General features: G+C 37.3%; 1 protein-coding gene and 1 pseudogene across 5 annotated transcripts in view; both read left to right on the top strand.

The window, feature by feature from the left end:
* Positions 1–5,913: 5,913 nt before the first annotated feature.
* Positions 5,914–12,324, top strand: LOC108271043 (phospholipid hydroperoxide glutathione peroxidase-like; annotated as a pseudogene). 2 transcript variants are annotated; one of them, XR_001813788.3, is made up of 8 exons: positions 5,914–6,068; positions 6,536–6,630; positions 9,003–9,147; positions 9,845–9,996; positions 10,284–10,308; positions 11,250–11,309; positions 11,786–11,843; positions 11,946–12,324. The product of XR_001813788.3 is annotated as a phospholipid hydroperoxide glutathione peroxidase-like, transcript variant X1 (transcript). The 2 variants fall into 2 exon arrangements; XR_001813789.3 differs by lacking the exon at positions 11,786–11,843.
* A 3,624-nt stretch (positions 12,325–15,948) lies between these two features.
* The window catches only part of pip5k1ca (phosphatidylinositol-4-phosphate 5-kinase, type I, gamma a), a 38,346-nt gene continuing 34,435 nt past the window's right edge, over positions 15,949–19,859 (top strand). The window contains exon 1 of one of the 3 annotated variants that reach the window (XM_017478992.3): positions 15,949–16,300. In XM_017478992.3, the coding sequence (XP_017334481.1) occupies positions 16,180–16,300 (121 nt within the window). In that variant the 5' untranslated portion in view covers positions 15,949–16,179. The remainder of the gene's footprint in view (positions 16,301–19,859) is intronic. The other 2 variants (XM_017478993.3, XM_017478994.3) reach the window with 2 other exon arrangements.

The following is a 19,859-nucleotide window of genomic DNA, read 5'->3' on the forward strand; positions in this document are numbered from 1 at the left end:
AAACCAGTTTAACCTTCCAACAGGACAACGACCCTAGGTATACGGCCAAAATTCAGGCGGTGCAATACTGATAAAAACATGTCCTTGAAGACTGCAATCACATGTTCCATTTCAAATCCAGGTTATCGGTTATGTACATCCTGATACTCAGAGTTTTGCCCATTCTTCTTGGCAAACATCTAACGATCTGAAGATTACATAATATAAATCAACCCTTATGTCTAATGCAACATAGCTCTTGAAAGGCCCTAATAGTGCTAAACCTATGGAGGTGATTGGGGACCTAGGAACATTTCTGATTCATTTTGGTAACACACACTGTAGCACATTCTTTTCAATAGAGAGGAACTGTGTTCTTGCTTTTTTTTATTATTGAATGTTGGTTAAGAAAAGAAGAAAAAGAGAGAAATCTGGTAATGTTTCCAAATGTTTGTGTTTTTCAGGTGATTGTGTTGTGAATAATAAAGTATTCTTGTGGTGAGAGAACTTTTGCTAGTGATCCAGGAGAGTGAGTTGGTTTGAGGAATGTTAGTTTTAGTTCATTTTGGATGTGACATTAACATAGCATTGAGAAAAGTGTGTAAGTAATTGTAAATAAATAAATAAATAAATAAATAAATAAATAAATAAATAAAATAACCCAAAATGTTCAAGTATGTTATGTGCAACAATTATCCTGCTTTCTTTGGATTTATTATGGTATTATTTCGACAACAGCTATACTCTTAGAAGCAAGAGGTCCAAGTCCCTGAGGTCCAAGTCAAGTCTCAAGTCTTTGAGGTGGAGTCCAATCTATTAGTAGTTCTATTTCAGCAATAGTTCTTTCGCCTAGTTTATTGTAATTAACAGTGTATGAGGCAAAATCAATTTTGAAATATTACAACTGATTACTTCTATGTGTATATAATAATAAAGGCTTGGTGTGTTTAGAGATGAAATGTTGTGATATTTGCTTCTGCAGCACATACTGATAGGGAATGAATGAGCAATGAATAGAAAAGTGTGGTGTTTGATGCTATCATGTGGGGTAGTAAAGAGAGAACGTAATCGGGAACGCCAAACCAAAATGACTTGTGTTCTTTACATGTCTCTGTCCTCGAGTCAGTTGTTCACGAGTCCAGTCAAGTCAAGTCGCAAGTCTTGTGATTTAAGTGCGACTCCAATCCAAGTCACAGACTTGAGTTTCCATCTCTGCTTAGAATAATGATGATTTGACATTGTATAGATTATTGAATATAAAACAGCAGGTTGACCCTGGTTTTTCATTAAAAGAAAGTTTTTTAATATATCACTTTTGTCAATTATAATATATAGGATAGCCTGATATTGCAATTTATTCAGCCTTTTTTTTATTGTATTGGCATATTTATAAAATGTAAATTATAATATTTATGAATTATAGGATAAATCTCTCAATCTTAAACTTTAGTCCATATCTCTGAGGATGGATGGAATATTATCAGCATGATTATGCCTTAAGTCGCTTGATTAATTTGTGTAGTTGTGTAATGAATCTAAAATATATGAAAGTTCCACTTTTTAAATTAAATTACAGGGGAAAAAAATAAACTTTTCCACGATATTCTAATTTGAGACGCAGCTGTGTATGGGCTTTTATCTCAGCGGTACAGTAAAGAATAGAGAGGGTCGAGTGAGCGCTCGTCACTCGCGGAGCAGAAAAATGCGCGCGAGGATACTGTTCTGTCCGCTCGAATCACGTGCACGCGCCTGTTTTTTTTTTTATTGCGGTACAACGCGATTTATTTATATATCTATAGTAACTTTTAATACTGGCTTTCAAGAAATCATTACATGGCAGTCGATGAAATGAAACGATTCAGAGAAGCACTCCCCATGGTATAGTCCTCCTCTTGGAAGGCTCACAGCTGGAATCCTCTTATGGGCGTTTTAGTAAAGCGTTTTCTCTGCATTCCCCTTACAGCTGTTTTGTAATGCTATTTATTCATTTTACTCTACATTTAAATTAAAGTATTTTTCACTACATTTTGCTTTATGGGCTTATCATTTTCCCCAACTGATTAATAAGTAATCTGTAGTTAAATATTCACACTGAAATACTGTGTTAGCAAAGTTACAAATAAATCTAAAATATCTGGATTGAAATTACTTATGCTTTTCGTTTTTTTTTGTGTGGGGGGGATGGGGGGGTTGAATGGGTAATAGTAAACCACTTTTTTTTAGGACTATACCACTGGGGTGTGTGTGTGTGTGTGTGTGTGTGTGCGCGCGCGCGTGTGTGAGGTGCATCATAGGGCGAGTGCACGTTTTATTCAGATGTAAGATCAAATTGTCTAAATGAAGCATGTGCTGGCTGCTTTGCATTATTTAGCAAGCACAGCATTGTTATCAAGGACACTTCAAAATATTATCACTACTGCAGTGCTCCATTTGAGAGGAGGCTGATTAGATAGTCAGTGTTTGCATTATAAATAAGATGACATAAGGACAGCTGTCTTCTAATGTTCCTTATTTTAGACCAATTTGAAGACTGCATCATGGAAGTTCTTCCTCAAGAAGCCACTCATAGTTCTGAAACTGATAGTTCTGTATGATTATCTGTTATTATGTGTTATCTGTCCTATACACTTAGGCAAGAATTGTGCTGGTGATATGTAAAATTAAAGTTAAAATATATTAAACACAAAACACTATTATTATAGACAGTTTTCTTCACTACTGCTTCAGGTATCAGCTGTGTCAAGACCATGGATTGGATTCAATATTAAAATTGGCACTAATGGGTAGTTCTGTTACATTACTAGACAAATTGGTAAATCTTACTGCTCCTCTGAAACAATATGTGTCGTATATGCATGGCTTGTACTACGTGTTCTTACGCATGTGCATTATCTTCATTTAGACAGATAATTGACAGAGAATGTGTTTATGTCATCAGAAAATATTGTCCTACAGTATATGTAGTTATACTTCCTTTGCATATACTGACACTCTATCTGTTCTGAGTTTATTACTAATATCAGACATTAGTGATGACATAAATGAGTGATAAAGTATAACATTTCAATTCTATTTGAACCTTTGCTCTTTGTCACTACATAACTGAACATCAGGAAAAGAAGACACCCTGTAATTTTGTATCTTCAGTGAATGGAGGCGAGACCAATCAGACAGTGTTTACAGGAAAATACATGGAAGTACTCGTGTCTTATTGGCTGACAGCTGTCAATTCTGCCAAACACTAGCTCACACAATCAGTCAGTCAGTGTGAGGAAAAGTGGATATACGTATATATTTTTTTTAAACCAGTAAATGGGATGAAACTGAAACACTAACATCCTCTCATGTTGAGGAGGAAAACAAGGTGTGTAAATGAAGAAGCATATAATGTCTATATTAGTTTGTGAATATGTATAAGTTACGTGAATATGATATAAAGTTGACATTTTATCGGTCTGGTAGTCCTGCAAACAGTGATAACACCCAAGGCAAGTTTTATGATAAATCCAACTTTTTGTCCAATTTTCACAATTTTTAAGCAATTAGCCCTCACATGCAAGAAAACAATGCATGCAAACGGTCTATTTAGAAGTACATTTTAAAAAGTTTTTTTTGATGGAAAAGAATCTTGGCTCAGCCCCGGATGATTAACAGTTCAGCTAACGCCTCTGGGCGCAAGCCTCATTATGTCTTAGACCTTCTAACAGGAAAAACAAAATACAGTACATTCTGGACCTGAGGGCAAAACTCCACACCTTAAGCCACATAACTCTAAATTAATATTTAATATTAGCTCTAAATTATTCGTGACATGGCAAGGATCCTTTGAAGTCACACGGCAAGTTGGGGAAATCTAGGTCCGGGACTATTGCCCCATATCAAACCTTCCCTTTTTTGGCAAAGATTTTTAGAAAGTGTTGTGGCTTTGTAACTGCACAATCATCTTACTGTTAATAATCTTTTTGAGCCCCTTCAGTCTGGTTTTCGTAAGTTTCATAGTAAAGAGACAGCTTCGGTCAAGGTCAACAGTGATCTGTTAATAGCCACAGATTCTGGTTCTCTTTCCATCCTTATCCTTCTTGATCTTAGCTGTCTTTGGTGTTTCTGAGGCTGTTATAACTTGGTTTAAAAACAAACTGCCGGCGATCAGAGAGATAAGTTATAAATCTTATCTCTCTGATCGCCGCCAGTTTGTTTTTATGGGTGGTTTCAGGTCTGAGATTGGCTCTGTTCCTACTGATGTCCCTCAGGGATCAATTTTAGGCCCCTTACTTTTTAGTATTTATATATTTCCTCTTGGATTGCTCTTAAGATCACTATGCAGACAATACTCAGATCTATATTCACTCTAACCCTGGTCAAAATGTGGATGTTCCTTTTCTCTCAAATTGTATTTCTGAGATAAAAACATGGATGACCCAAAACTTTTTGGTCTTAGTATTAAGACTGAGGTTTTGCTTATTGGCGCTCCTCATCTGCTTCGTATTGCTGGTTCACTAATGTTAAACGTAGAGCGCTCTGTTTTGGAGTTCCAAACTAAATGATAAAATTTAGGAGTTATGTTTGATTCGAGTTTGTCATTTGACCCACACGTGCAACCTACTGTCAAGAATTCTTTTTTTCATCTCAGAAATATTGCTAGACTTCACTCTATGCTATCTTCTCCTGTGACTGAAAGGCTTATCAACACTTTTGTTTTTTCTTGTATTGATTACAGGAATGCACTTCTTGCTGGGGTTCCTAAAGCCACACTAAATAAATTGCAAAATTCTGTTGCTAGGATCCTGACTAGAGTCAGGAGAAATGAACACATCACTCCAATACTGAAGTCCTTGCAATGACTTCGTGTTGATTTTAAAATGCTTATGCTCACATATGAGGCACTGCATGGTCTGGACCCTCACTATCTGTCTGCGCTTTTAACTTTATATTCTCCTAAGCGTCATTTGCGTTCCTCTCATGCTGGTTTACTGGCTGTCCCACAGACACGGTTGCGATTTGTAGGGGACAGGGCTTTCTCGTCCTATGCTCCTAGACTCTGGAATGCACTCCCTGCTCATATTAGAGATGCACAGAATTTAATCATTTTTAAATCTAACCTAAAAACTCATCTTTTTTTAGGTTAGATATTTCTTGATGGGTTTAACCATTTTGTATTCAAATCTGTTTTTTTTTTTTTTTGTACATTTTGTGTTTTCTTTTGTGTATTTTTTATTTTCTTTGTATTTTCTTAGTGTGTAAAAGTGCCTTGAGAAGCTGCTTTAAAGGTGCTACATAAAAGTTTATTTAAAGAGTTTATTATTAGTAAATAAATTAGCAAATAATAACTATTGCCCCACCCTGTGCGAGGTAATATCGTGTATCAGCGATCTCACAGGCTAACGATAGGACAATCTGACTATCGCCCAACACTACCTGGCATCATGCATAAACCAGATTACCATAGAGCCACCCCATGCCCTGGCCCAGGTGTTCCACTGCAAGGAGTGAGGCCTTCACCAGTTCCCCCACAAACGGTTCAGCATATGCAGATCGAAGCAATTGCTCAATCTGCAGTAAAATAGCTAACACATTTTAATTTGTGAGGCAATATTATTAAAGAATTGAATTCTTTAGCATGGTACAGCTTCAGTAACAGGGTTTGTGGTCTCTGGTCTGACTGATGATCAGGTTTTCAGACCTTCACGGTCATGCCAAAACTGTTGTCATTGCAGGATGTACCCACATTATGGTGTAACCTTTTGCACTCACTTAATTGTATGATTTAGAAAAAGACTATGTGTGTGTACTGTCAGTCCGGTTCTTTCTCAGTACTGGGTCTTTCTGTGATACTGTGAGTGAAAAGGACAGTTATCAGTTATTACTCTGCTCTTATCAGCTGTCTGTGTTTGTGTCAGGCTGTAACCAGTGCCCTGTGTTCAGGGTGCATTCTGTTCTCTGCACAAAGCATCACATTGTGATAAGATTGTGTAATGTTCAGTATTTTAAAGGGCAAGAGAGTTAGAGTCTTCTGTTTCAGTAGCTTTTGAAAGGCAGCCATGCAGCTCCTACCGTCCTCGCTCCTTTTCTCCATCCTCTTGCAAATCATGGTAAGCAATTGTGCTAAAAATAATACCAATAAGATTGGAAAGTGTCTAGGAGGGTTTTAGATCTTCTTTAGATTTAATGATCAGACATAGTGACTGAGGTGATTGGTGTGTGTGTGTGTGTGTGTGTGTGTGTGTGTGTGTGTGTGTGTGTGTGTGTGTGTGTGTGTGTGTGTGTGTGTGTGTGTGTTGGTGTTATTTAATTAGTTAGTTACAGTGGTGGCTTGACAGTTAAGGCTCCAGGTTACTAATTGGAAGGTTAGGGGTTCAAGCTGCCACTGTTGGGCCCTTAACCCTCTCTGCTCCAGGGGTGCTGTATCATGGCTGACCCTGCCCTCTGACCCCAACCTTCTCACATGCTGGGATATGTGAAAAAAAAAGAATTTCACACTGCTGTAATGTATATGTGACTAATAAATTATCATTATTCCTTTATAATTATGATCTCTTGTCTTTCTTTCCTTCCCAAGTCTGCACAGGTGGAGGACTGGAAAACAGCCACGTCTATTTATGACTTCACTGTCACAGATATCGATGGCAATGAAGTGTCTCTGGAAAAATACAGGTAGGCGACAAAAAATAAGAAGAATACTAGATCATTTTCATGTTATTTTGCTAACTGGCTATATTTAACTACGTTCGCCTGTCTTCTTCAGATTCTAAATATTGTTTTGTTTGACTGTTTGGTTCTTATACAGGACTTTTTTCTTCTGATTAATTAATTAAATGCACAGAGTTTGTCTTGCATTTGAGCAAGTAGACATACAGAAACTGAATGATGTTTACAGGCAAAAGGGCATAGTTGATTTGCTAATGTTAAGCAAATGGAGAAACAAACAGAAGCAACTGCAGGTATGGATAAAACAACAAGTCCAAAGGCAGAAATCAATAAACAAAGACAGGCAGAGGTCAGGCAATCAGGCAAACAGTCCAAACTAGGCAAGACAAAGGGACAAGATTGTAAACGTGAACAAAGTCAAAACTAGGGCTGCAACTAACAATTATTTTCATATTCGATTAGTTGGCCGATTATTTTTTTCGATTAATTGATTAATCGGGGGGGGGGGGGGGGGGGTAGGACTGAAAGAACCCAATACACACACAGACACACACAGACACACACACACACCAGAATATATATTATTCATTTAGGACTGTAGTTTAATTCCGTGCTTTTTTGCATCCATAAAAAGTAATACATGAATACAAAAATCAACCTGGCAAAATCTGAGCTTCTCGTCATCCCAGACTGTCCCTCAATCAACCACACTCAAGCCAACCAGGAAGGCCAGGAACCTTGGGGTGATTCTCGATGACAGCTTGACCTTTACAGACCACATCTCAACAACTGAATGTCCTGTAGGTTCATCCTGTACAATATCAAGAAAATCAGACCCTACCTCACCAAACAGGCTACACAGATACTAGTCCAGGCTCTTGTTTTATATATATATATATATATATATATATATATATATATATATATATATATATATATATATATACACATATACATATATATATAATGTAAACTAATAACATAATATAAATATAAGTATTTATTCATTACTTTTTATGGATGCACAAAAAGCACTGAATTCTACTAGCAATCCTAAGCACCTAGCAATCCCTGGTTGATTGGTAGAACGTGCCATGGATTCCCCAGGGATTGGTACAAATACCATTGGTACAAATACCACGTTCAATTACAATTTGTTGTTGGTGTGACATTGAATTTGACTCTCTGAATTATCTTTTATTTATTTTATCCATCAGTGCGACACTTGAACTTGTCTACCACTCATAGGTTTTTGCAAATTATCATTTCATTTGTAAATAAATTTTGATCGTCAGCTCAGCTAACGTGATATTTGTGAATGCATGCGAATAAGCAAATTGGTTAATTTTAAAACATCTTATCTGAATATATTTTGATACATTTAACAAAAATTTATAATATTATTTAAACATTTTTAAAACTTTCCGCTGACCTCCTGCAGTTGCACCACTGACCACTAGGGGTCACGGAAACACTGCACTAGGTAGTAGAGTATATAGTGCATAATGTAAGTGTATAGTACCTCATTTGGGACACAACTTTAGTATTTACTCTCCGAAGTGTGTTTTCGGAACAAAAGTAACGTAGTGGGTAAATGTACCGTGCACAGACCAACTAATCGATAATGAGATTCGTTGACAACGATTTTCATAATTGATTATTATCGATTAGCTGATGCAGCTCTAGTCAAAACCAGATCAAACCCGGTATCAAGGCTTGGTAATGACAGAGACAAAATGTAACTGAGCGTATACTTCACACTGCAGCTGTATGTGAACAGTCTCTATAAAGGAGTGGTGTGAGTGGGAGTGTAATTGGTAGTAGGTGTGTCTAATCGGAACGCTGGAGATGGTGAAAGTGTCTGTGTGTGTGTTTGGAAGTTGTAGTCATTTTCGGCCATGTTTGTAGTATGTGGTGCATTCTGGGGAAATGGAGGGAGTGGTTTGACATGACATAAGAGCTAAAACAAAAATGATCTTCTAACAGTTTTAGATTATTAATAAAACATAACTTTTCACATGAAAACTTTACATTAACTTAATTTTAGCAGTAAAAAACATTTACCTTTTACTTTTCAATACTCTAATGCTACTACATTTAAAAGTAGCATAAAAATTTTTTTTTAACAGTTTTTTACTTTAATTTGTGTAAGTCTTGGCTGGATATATCCATTTTAAAATGAGTATGATTAGGACACATTATGTATACTTTCAGTGCTTACTTTTAAGTATAATTTCCTCAGTCTACCCCTGTCCAGACATTTAAGAGATTGTCTTTAGGATTTCTGTGTAAAATATAGAACTGTATTATCAGTAAGAGAAATATTTTCTGCAAATTGAAACTTACCTCCTTGTTGTCTTTATTTATTTTTTCTGTAGAGGCAAGGTGGTTATCATCACCAACGTTGCCACCCAATGAGCCAAAGCCCCAGTGAACTACTCTCAGTTTGCACAGATGCACGCCAAGTACGCTGAGAGAGGTTTATCCATCCTGGCTTTCCCATGCAATCAGTTTGGCAACCAGGTATGATGCCTTTATACATGCTTCAAATTTTCATTTTCATTCTTAATTTTGTAGTCCTCAGGCTTCATGAGTAAATAGTAAGAAAACAATAAACATCTTAAAATGAGGAATATACAGTACTGTATATGTATGAAGGGAGCAACTGCTGTATATTTCAGTAATAAGTTAATAAGGTAGAGCTAGTACAAATACAGCGTAATATACAATGGTTCCAGAGAAATGAAAATGTTGTTACATGTGTGCAACCTCATAGTTATACACCAGAAAAACAGGACATCGTGTCTGAGCGAGATTTACTCAGTGACTGAACACATTAAAAATAATATAATATTTTTTAAGAATGATCATTTTCTAAGAATGATCTATTTAAGATTTTCTTGAGTTGTGTCTATAATTTTGGCACACATTTTCTAAGAGAAAATTTTGTCATATATGTATGAATATGGAAACCTCCAGAACATACCAAAATACAGCTTTCTTTGTGCTGGTCTCTCTCCTCCCACTTATGAAGTAGATATAGTCTAAGAGGGATTAGTTGGGATGTTTTTTTTTCCACATTGCTTCAATGCTGCAGCTTTGTGGGTTGTATATCATCACCACACTTCCTGACTTTACCATCAACTACAGATAGGTTTAAAGATATAACACTTGATCAATATGAGAACACACTGGATTTTTTTCCCTATCTATTAATCAGGAACCTGGCACCCATGAAGAGATCAAAGAATATGCCAAATCCTACAATGCGCAATTTGACTTATTCAGCAAGATTAAAGTAAACGGACCAGAAGCTCATGACCTGTGGAAGTGGTTGAAAGCGCAACCCAATGGCAAAGGATTCCTAGGAAAGTAAGTCAGCACTATTCAGGCCTATTCAACAGGCTACAAGTTACATGAGAACCTTTAGTACATGAGTGCACCAAAGCAAGCACTTAGACAACTGGAGGGAAGTTAAAACTCTTGTTACGGTAACAGTGTAAACTGATTTTAATCTACACATCTTTAGAGCAGTATAAATTCACATTACACAGTGGACAAAATACTGAGTCAAGCTTTGTTTTTCACTTCACAGTGACACAGTATAATGGCTATAATATAAACCTGGCGGCTAAAATGTGTCTTTTGTGTTTTCCCAGTGGAATCAAATGGAATTTCACCAAGGTATGTGCCTATTTAATTTAATTAATTTGGGGGTCAGTTCAACTGCTATGCCATGTATCATGACCTTACTTTTTTCCCTTTTTAAAAAAAAAGAATTGTGACTAAAGGTAAAAATTTAACCTGTAAGACGCCAGTGTAACATATCTACAAGATTATAACATGTCTTCTCTTACACTGTAGTTAAGGTTTATATAGGTTTACTTCCTTAATATATTTTACAAACACACTTTCTTGTGTGTGTGTGTGTGTGTGTGTGTGGGAGGGGGGGTTCCCCCTCAAAATGTTTTGGTTTGTTAGTCTATTTATTTGTTTGATTGATTGTCGGTTTCTAGATGATCTACCATTCATGGCATTGTACTGTGAAGTGTTTAGAAGAATATGATAGAGGGATTTCTCAAAATTTTGAGAATCATTGGATTTATACTCACTGTCCCCTTTATTAGGAACACTTGTACACCTGCACACTCATGACATCTAATCAGACAATCATGTGGAAGCAGCGCAATGCAAAAAATCATGCAGATACAGGTCAAGAGCTTCAGCTAACGTTCACAACAAACATTCGAATGGGGAAAAGTGTGATCTCTGTGACTTTGATTGCAGCATGGATATTGATATCAGATGGGCTAGTTTGAATATTTCAGAAACTGCTGATCTCCTGGACACAACAGCCTCTAGAGTTTACACAGAATGTATGCTATTGGACATTAACTAAACTCTTGACCTGGATCTCTATGATTTTATGCATTGTGCTGCTGCCACATGATTGTTAGATAACTGCATATGAATGTGCAGGTGTACAGGTGGTCCTATTAAAATGTCCTGTGAGTGTATGTTAAAGTTTAAACTGTTGTCACTGAAGTTCATTTATAGTTTCCGCCTTAAATGCTCTTTTTGCTCAGAATAAATTGACACTGATATCTGATGTGTGATTTGTGCAGTTCCTCATTGACCGAAAAGGCCAGGTTGTGAAGAGATACTCACCACTGAGCGATCCAATTGTAAGTAGAAAATATATTCTCACTTTCTGCACTACATTTGCAAAAACTTTGAGACAAACGCTATTTGCATTCAGGTAAAATCAGAAATCTATTTCACTCTCAGTTCAGGTGATGCAAAAACCCACACATGAAAGCTAGTGACCTTGGCTACTAATTTACAAAATATAATAGTTGGCCTAAAGTTAGCTAGCTTGTTAGCATTTGGTTTTACTTACATAATACCTTTACTAATGTTAGTTTGTTAGTGAACCTGGCTAGCCAATAATATTAAATAGCTACTGCTGGAGAGGTAGCATTAGCTATGATATCTGGATGCTTTGCAGTATTTAGCAAAGCCAGTATAGTTATCAAAGACACTTCAAAATATTATCACTATCGCAGTGCTCCATTTGAGAGGAGGCTTATTAGATACACAGTGTTTGCATTATCAAGAAGGTGACATGAGGACAGCTGTCTTCTAATGTTCCTTATTTTAGACCAATCTGAAGACAGCATCACAGAAGTTCCTTCTCGAGAAGCCACTTTTTCAGTGCAGTATGTTAATAGTGTTATCTTTCATAAACACTTAGGCAAGAATTGTTATGGTCTATTCTAAAATTAAAGTTTTATAAATTTACATCTGTCTCTGTTTTTCAGGCAATAGAAGTAGATGTACTGAAATATCTGTAAACCCTGCATTTAATTTCACCTTGAGCTAGATGTCCTCTTGGACAGCCATTTCCATTTCCATTCCCAATCCTCTCCTGCAGCCTGCTGGGAGCTAGTGGCGTCATCCCATGGATTCATGACAGTTTGTTTTGAAAACCGCCCTGTGGAAAGGACAAACTTGATGCATTTGGCGTGCAACTCCTCATGGGAAGATCACCAGTGCACAGATGGTTAACTGGAAAGGGACCCCATTCCTTCTTTACCATAATACTGTCTCAAGAGACCATTACAGTTGCAGTCAGAAATTACTCAATGTACTCATTTTGAAACTCTTATAAGTTCTGAATAAAGTCTTAATACCACTTTATATGAGAATTTTGAATGATTGTTTTCTCTGGTTCTGTAAGAATCATAGATGGCATTGAAGCACAGAATTCAAACCATATATTTGGTGACATCTTATTTATAATTAAATAAAATGTATTTTGCTTTGCTTTTTTTTAAAAAAAAAAACAACAAAAAAAAACAACAACAACAGAATATTGACTTCCTCTTAACCCCAAATGTATGAGTTTAATTCTAATAAGTGCTATAGTAATTCATCTTCCACACTGCAGGTAAACAGATTTTGAGGCTGCAGATGGGTTAATGAATTAATTTAAACTTTTTTAATAGAAAATAGGAAATATCAAATCATTCATGTTAAAGAGTAAAGTATTATTACATGGAAAGTTTCCAAGGCCTCTATGCAATAGGGATGCATTTGTGTGTGTTATGTGTGTGTCATTGTCTGCGCTCATGATGAGCGACCCATAGAGAACACTGTTAACCAAGCCAAATATTTTACAGATATAGTAATATATAATAATATTTAGGACTTGTTAGGAAATTAGTGCTACTGATTACTATTACTGCAAGCAAAAATAATTAAAGGTGCAGCTTTTAAGTGTTGTAGAACATGTAGTAATCACATCATGTCAAGCATACCTTTAAAACAGTGATTCACAATATTGCCATGCATCAGAAGGCTATCAGATTTACAATCTGCTCCTTTAACACATTTAAATTCATAAAAAGGTCTGCCATTTTGAGCTTGTAAACCTTTTAGGCTGTCTTGATTTCATATGAACGTTTTTATGTGGGGTGCAGCTGGTAACATTGCTGCCTCACAGCTCCAGGGTCCTCGGGTTACTTTCTGTAGTTCCGGTGTGGATTTTCTCCGAGTTGTGCAGTGGAGTTATTTTAGAGCTCCAATTCCTCTCTAACATCCATTCAATTTGTAACAAGCTCGACGAAGTCAAAATCCTTGCAAGCACAAAAAAGTACTTTTAACTGACTTCAGTCAACTGAGTTAGTGCTTCATAGAGACATGGCTGAACGACACATTTCCAGATGCTATAGTGGAATTACCAGGATTTCAACTATACAAAGTGGATCAAGCCCATGATTTTGGCAATAAGAAAAAGGCGGAGGTGTGTGTTTCTCTATTAATCAAGGCTGGTGCAAAGATATATCTGTCATATAAAAAATATGCTCCATCAGTATGGGAGTAATGTTTCTAAAATGCAATCCTTTTTCCTCACTCCATGAATTTACATCTGTTATACTAGTTGATTTATATTCAACTGGTCATTGGAGCTGAATACTGTTCCAGCATGTGTCAAGACATCGGCCATTGCCCCAGTTCCAAAAAAAAAAACCCCAAACATAACTGGCCTTAATGATTACAGACCAGTAGCCCTCACCTAAGTTTTCATGAAGACCTTTGAATGACTGGTGATTGGATTTCTCAGTACTCAGAATCTTCTGGCTCCACTGCAATTTGCCTACAGAAGCAACAGATCTCTAGATGATGAAGATAAAATTGGGCTTCACTTTGTATTGACTTTCCAAACACATATGCTAGGATTCTCTCTGTAGATTTCTGCTTGGCCTTCAATACCGTTGTCCCTGAGTTCTTACAAGAGAAACTCATCACTTTCCAAGTACCTGGCTCCATCTGTATGTACTCCCTTTCTGACAGGAAGCAATTTGTGAGAATCAATCAGAGCATTTCTAAACCCTGATCACTCAGCACTTGAGCACCACAAGGTTGTGTCCTCTCATCCCTCTTATATTCGCTCTACACAAATGACTGTGTTTCCAGTGATGCATCTGTGAAGTTGACCAGTGGTGATGAGTCAAAATACCACCAGGAGGTTAAACATCTAGTTGCCTGGTGTAGCCGGAACAGCCTTGAGCTCAGCGCTCTTAAAACCACAGAGATGCACATCACCTTCCAGAAACACACATCTTCACGCACTCATCCTTAATAACTCATCAGTGAGCACTGTTACTTCATTCAGGTTTCTGGGAACTATGATAACATGGAATCTCAAATAGGAGATGCATAGATCATCCATCAACATGAAAGCTCAGAAAAGGATTTATTTCTTGCAATAGTTGCTAAAGTTCCATCTACCCCAGGCTATACTGGTGCAATATTATACTGCCATTGTACGTCCTTACGTCTGTCATCACTATCTGGTTTGCTGCAGAGAAATGAGGAAGCTTCAACGCATATCAAGCTTGCTGAGAAAATCATCAGCTGCAGTCTGTCATCACTGGAAGACCTGTACATCGCCAGGGCAAAGAGGCGAGCAGGAACAATCATTAGTGACTCCCATCCTGCTAATTACCTATTCCAAAAACTATCATCAGGCAAGCAGTTCCGCTCCCTGATAACAAAACTGCACGTCGCATCAAAACAACTTCTTTCCTGGTAATTCCTGTTATTAAAACAGACTGTCTAGGGAGCCTCTACAATTCTGACCTGCCAGTAACAAGCAATCTTGCACTAAATGTTTTTACAAATTTAATTGTATTCCTGGTTCCTTCACTACATACTTTTATATCATTATTAGTAGTAGTAGTACTAGTAGTAGTAGTAGTAGTTTTGTTATATTATTATTTTAGATATTATTAATAAATAGTACTGTTTATTACTATATATTAAATGTGTTATTTATTAATATTGTCAGATACATATATATCATTGCTATTATTTATTATATATCACAATTGTTCCACTCCGTTTATTGCACCCTAAACTGCATCCGGCTGCTATTTCTACCTCCACTGTAATGTAAATTACAACTGAGCTTATCATTTCCGTTTAAGGTGTAATACTTGTATATTGGGTGCAATATTTGTATATTTGGATGGTCGCTGGGCTGTCTGTGATGTGTGTGTTGAATGTATCGTGTTGTGACCAAACACCAAGAAAGAATCCTAATAGCCTACATGTAGGCTAAATGTATATGGTGAATAAAACAATTCTGATTGAACACAGTAGGATACCTGCAGCAGGATATACGTATCACCTGACAGCTCTAGCTCTGACACAAAAGATGATATTCATAAATTAGCGCTTTGTTCTTTTCAGGAAAATAACATTGACTATTTTAGTTAAGGACTTTTCCTATTCACAGAAGGTTTTTCATGAGTAGTAGTTGGAAGCATCGCCACTTGTAGCTCTAATAATATTCTGTGAGGTGTTTGCTTGAGAAGGTCCCAGGAGACCGTTCAGCTGCTTCAGTTTCTGTCCCCTCTTATACTCTAATTTTACATTTTTATTTTTACAATGTCCATTATATGTTTCATAACGTCTCATGATATTAAATTCCTTAATTACTGCAACAGTCTCTTGACATACGAGGAACACGGATTTGCTACGCTCATTAAAATAAAATAGTATTCTTGTTTCCAGCTCTTTTGAAATCGCTTTGCGTTTTTGTAATTAGCCATGACTTAATATCATACTGTAAATGAATTGGCACGTGTAGTCATTCGCCAGCATTTTAGCTGTGTTAAGGAGAAATTGCAGTCATATATTCTCATAATCATATATTCTCAGAGAAGCGGGCGGCATTTGGCCCCTGGGGCTAGACCTTGAAACCCGCGCGCGCGCATTTATAATATGTGACCAATAGAGAGCACTGTTCCACAAGCATCAGCCGAGGGTTCTGTGTTTGCTTTACGCTGCTCGCTACAGGGGAGTCTGATGTAGGGAAAAGAAAAGCCTGAAGCCACTACATGGCAGTGCATGTGAGAGGAGCAGGGCGCGCGGTCACATCCACCTCAGTTCACAATGCGCTCGCGCTGCTGAGAGCTACTGGCCGGTAGACTGCAGGACAGCGGGACAGAGGCACGAGCACGCGCGCTTTCAGCTTTCAGACCCGGAATGGAGGCGGCAGCCGATGGGGCGAGCAGCCTGGCTGAGGCCGAGGATGGCAGCCCGTTATCCGACGACGAACCGGAGTCTGGGGTCGGTGACAGCCCAACGATGGATGCAGGTGATCCGGGTACATATCCAAATAGTTTATAAACACATAATCTCATTTAATAGACAATGAAATATTGGAGCACAACCGTCCCAAATCCCAAATTCAGCAGCTCGATCAGAGCGTAACGTTACACCTGACAGTGATGCGAGGCTTTGGATGGATAGTGATGCTAGCTAGCTCAGATTACTTGGGTGTTTAGCTAGCTCGGGGTGAGCTAACTAATTTATCTGCTCAGGTGGTTTGTTTATTTAAATGTTGTAATGTTTGGCTTTTCAGACAAAGTAAATATTTAATGTAATTCAATAAACAATCATCTGTATAGACCAAAATAATGACAGCTGGTTAGCCTGTAGCTAGCTACAGTAGCTAGCGCTAAATGACAGAAAGCTACCAGCTATCACTAGGCAAAGCCACACTGGAGGCTGTTTACCAGCTGTCCCAGTGCAGGACTGAGGTCTGCTTCTGTCATTAAATTGCTCAGTAATTTTGTCTTGCAGGTGTGGCTCAAAGTAGGTTTGTTGCTTATCATAGTGATAGGTAGTAATGAGTGAGTTTGAACTATAAAAGTAGGACATACTGGTTAGTTGTTCTTACTCTTGTAAGTAATGGACATTGTAATTAATGTGTCTTCAGTTGATTTGCTGTAATTTCCCAGGATGTATGTATGTATATGTATATGTATATATAATACACACACACACACACACACACACACACACACACACACATAAGTGTACTTGAGTACAGTGATTTTAGTTAAATCTGGACATATTAAATTGCCACACGTGCTGAATCCATTCTGGTTTAAATGAGCTGAATGAATATTTTTATTAGTATGATATTTGAAGCAAAAAGTGCCACCTTAACACAATATTAATAAATGGAGTTGAAATATCAGAATAATCATCCATTGTTTCCCACATAACATACTTACACGCAGTCGCAGAGAGGAAGCTGAACCTGAGGAACTGAAGAAATTTACTTAACTAGATCAAGTACTCCTCTGTGGTAGGAATGAACAAGATTTTTAAAAGGCCTACTTAATTTTCAGTACACAAGACAAAGCATTTCTGTCAATAGCTATCTACTTGAGTTATTGATAGAGCCAAGCCTGGCATGTAGCCTACAATTTAGACTCCCTTTTATGTTTGACAGAAAACGAGACTCACTCGGGATCTGCCTGGTGCTTAAATCAGAGGTTCTCAAATGGGGTGTGTGAGATTGGTTTATATATTTATATATATTTTGTTCCAATGGTGAAAATCACAACCTACTGTTATTAAAGTTTATTATATTTTGTTTTTATTTAAATCTCGAAAAAAAAAAAAGCAGGTCTATAAGTAATGTCACTTGGGCCTGCCTAAAATACAGGTGTAATAGTTATATAATTCCATAAATATTGTGCAGAGGGGGTATAGTGGTTAGCATGTTTGCCTCGCACCTCTGGGTTTGGGGTTCGATTCTCGCCTCCGCCCCGTGTGCACAGAGTTTGCATGTTCTCCCTGTGGTTTCCTCCAATTTCCAAATTGTCCGGAGTGTGTGTGCAATTGTATGCCTTCCCTGAGATAGGTTCCAGGCTCCCCATGGAAAGCGGTATAGAAAATGGATGGATGCTTTATGAGATAGAAAGTGTACCAACATCATCTTCCTCTTATCCATGTGACTCAAAAATTGAGATTAAACATCATGTGAAAGTTTGAGAAATTGCTGCTTAATTTGTTGTTTCATGCTATGATCATTAAGTGCAGAAAGAAACATTTAAATCCGAGAAAACCTGCCTGTCTTGCTTTAAGTGGCTCCTCCACTGTTGTCTGTAAGTCAAGCATCTTATAATCCCCATCTGCTGTCATTTCCAGACTCTCTTCTTTTCACCACGTGATCTGCACTGAGAGCTTTACTCATGCAGTGAGAGGATTGCAGGCCATGTCTGGCTTTGTCCTAACACTTTGGCCATTTTGGCCATCTCAAATGATCATGCAGCCAATGTTTTCATGTTAGGACATCTCAAGTATAGATCATGTTTCTCTCTCATCCTGCTGTTTAGGCTTCATAGTGTTGAGGTGTTATCTTCATGGCTAATTATGCATTATGCTATTTCCTCAACTACTCAGGCAATTCCTGATAATCTGATACCGCCAAGTAAGAGGTGCTGTTAATTATTTCTAGACGAATGTTAGAAGGAATTGCAGTTAGCCAAGTGTTTGGGGATTTTTTATTCATGCCATGTCTCTCTCTATAATTGTACCAAATTGTGTTCTTTAAAACCAAGCTATCAGACTAAAAAACATATCCATTAGTTAATTAATTAGTTAGTTAGTTGTTGGCAAGGTTGATAATGTTCTGAAAGTTTGCCTACATTCAGCTTCCAGCTTAGCCTCTTCAGCATTACAGTTAGAGTATATTTGAACTAGTGCTAGCATGTGTTGTCGAACAGATGCTCATTTCAGATTGTGTTTGTCTTTGAACAATATGGCAACTTGTAAATGGTTATCATTACACAGGCTGGATGACGGCTAATGTAATCTACAAATAGCTACGCTGATTGCCCTGAGCAGTTAGTGTAGGTTGAATTAAATGATAAAGGCACTTTGGGAAAATTGATGTGCATAAATGTTTACTTGCATATGCATGTCATTGGCACTTTATTAGGAAAATGCATGGCATGGATTCCTCAAGGTGTTGGAAACATTCCTTTGAGAATCCGGTCCATGTCGATGTGATCACATCACATAACTGCTGCTGATTTGTCAGCTGTACATTCCTGCTGTGAAACTTCTGTTGTAGCACCTCCACATAGGTACTCGTGTGTAGAACCCATATAAAGTACTCTTTCTCCTTTAAGGGTGCTTTAAGAGTGCTAGACACTCTCTCAAAACACAAGTGTCTATTCACAGAGGAGGACAGCTTTCCATGGGTTTATTAGATTATTTCTGTGTACCACTTTTGTACTTTGCTTCTTATTACTTTGTAATACTGTACATGGTTCCTGCACTTAAAGAAATATGAGTATTTGATCAAATTAGGCAGGACTGCTTGCTTCACCGTTTTTAATAATCACTTATAAAGAATTATTTAGCATGCAATTCAGGGATTCAGGGAGTGGATTACTACAATTTAAGTACATTAAACTTTCTTGTATCGAGTCTTCGTTGAGATTTACTGTTGAAATTCCTCATTTTTAAGCACATTATAGAAAGAGTGTGATCACACCAGCTTATAGTCACTTGGGAAGTTATCCTCACTGTTAAATATAGAAGGGTGTGAGTCTGTACTTCTCCTCTTGTCAGGTTCAGTCAGTCAGGGTGTTTATTTTAGCATAAACACCTTTATATTTGTCTTAAACGACAATGCTGTTGAATCCCTATGAAAGTTTAGAGGACAGAGGACTTTGTCTTTTCTCTGTAACTTGATAAGCTGCATACTTCTGTCTAACATCAAGAAGGAGTGAAAAAGAGAGGCTGGTGAGGGACCTACTGTTTAAAAGCATGATATGTCATTTGTTATTAAATTAAATAAATAAATAAATAAAAGTAATTGTTGGTAAATTGCCGTGATGTGAAAGGAGTAAAACACTTCC

This window comes from Ictalurus punctatus, chromosome 10, assembly GCF_001660625.3.
Source record: "Ictalurus punctatus breed USDA103 chromosome 10, Coco_2.0, whole genome shotgun sequence".
Lineage (NCBI taxonomy): Eukaryota > Metazoa > Chordata > Actinopteri > Siluriformes > Ictaluridae > Ictalurus > Ictalurus punctatus.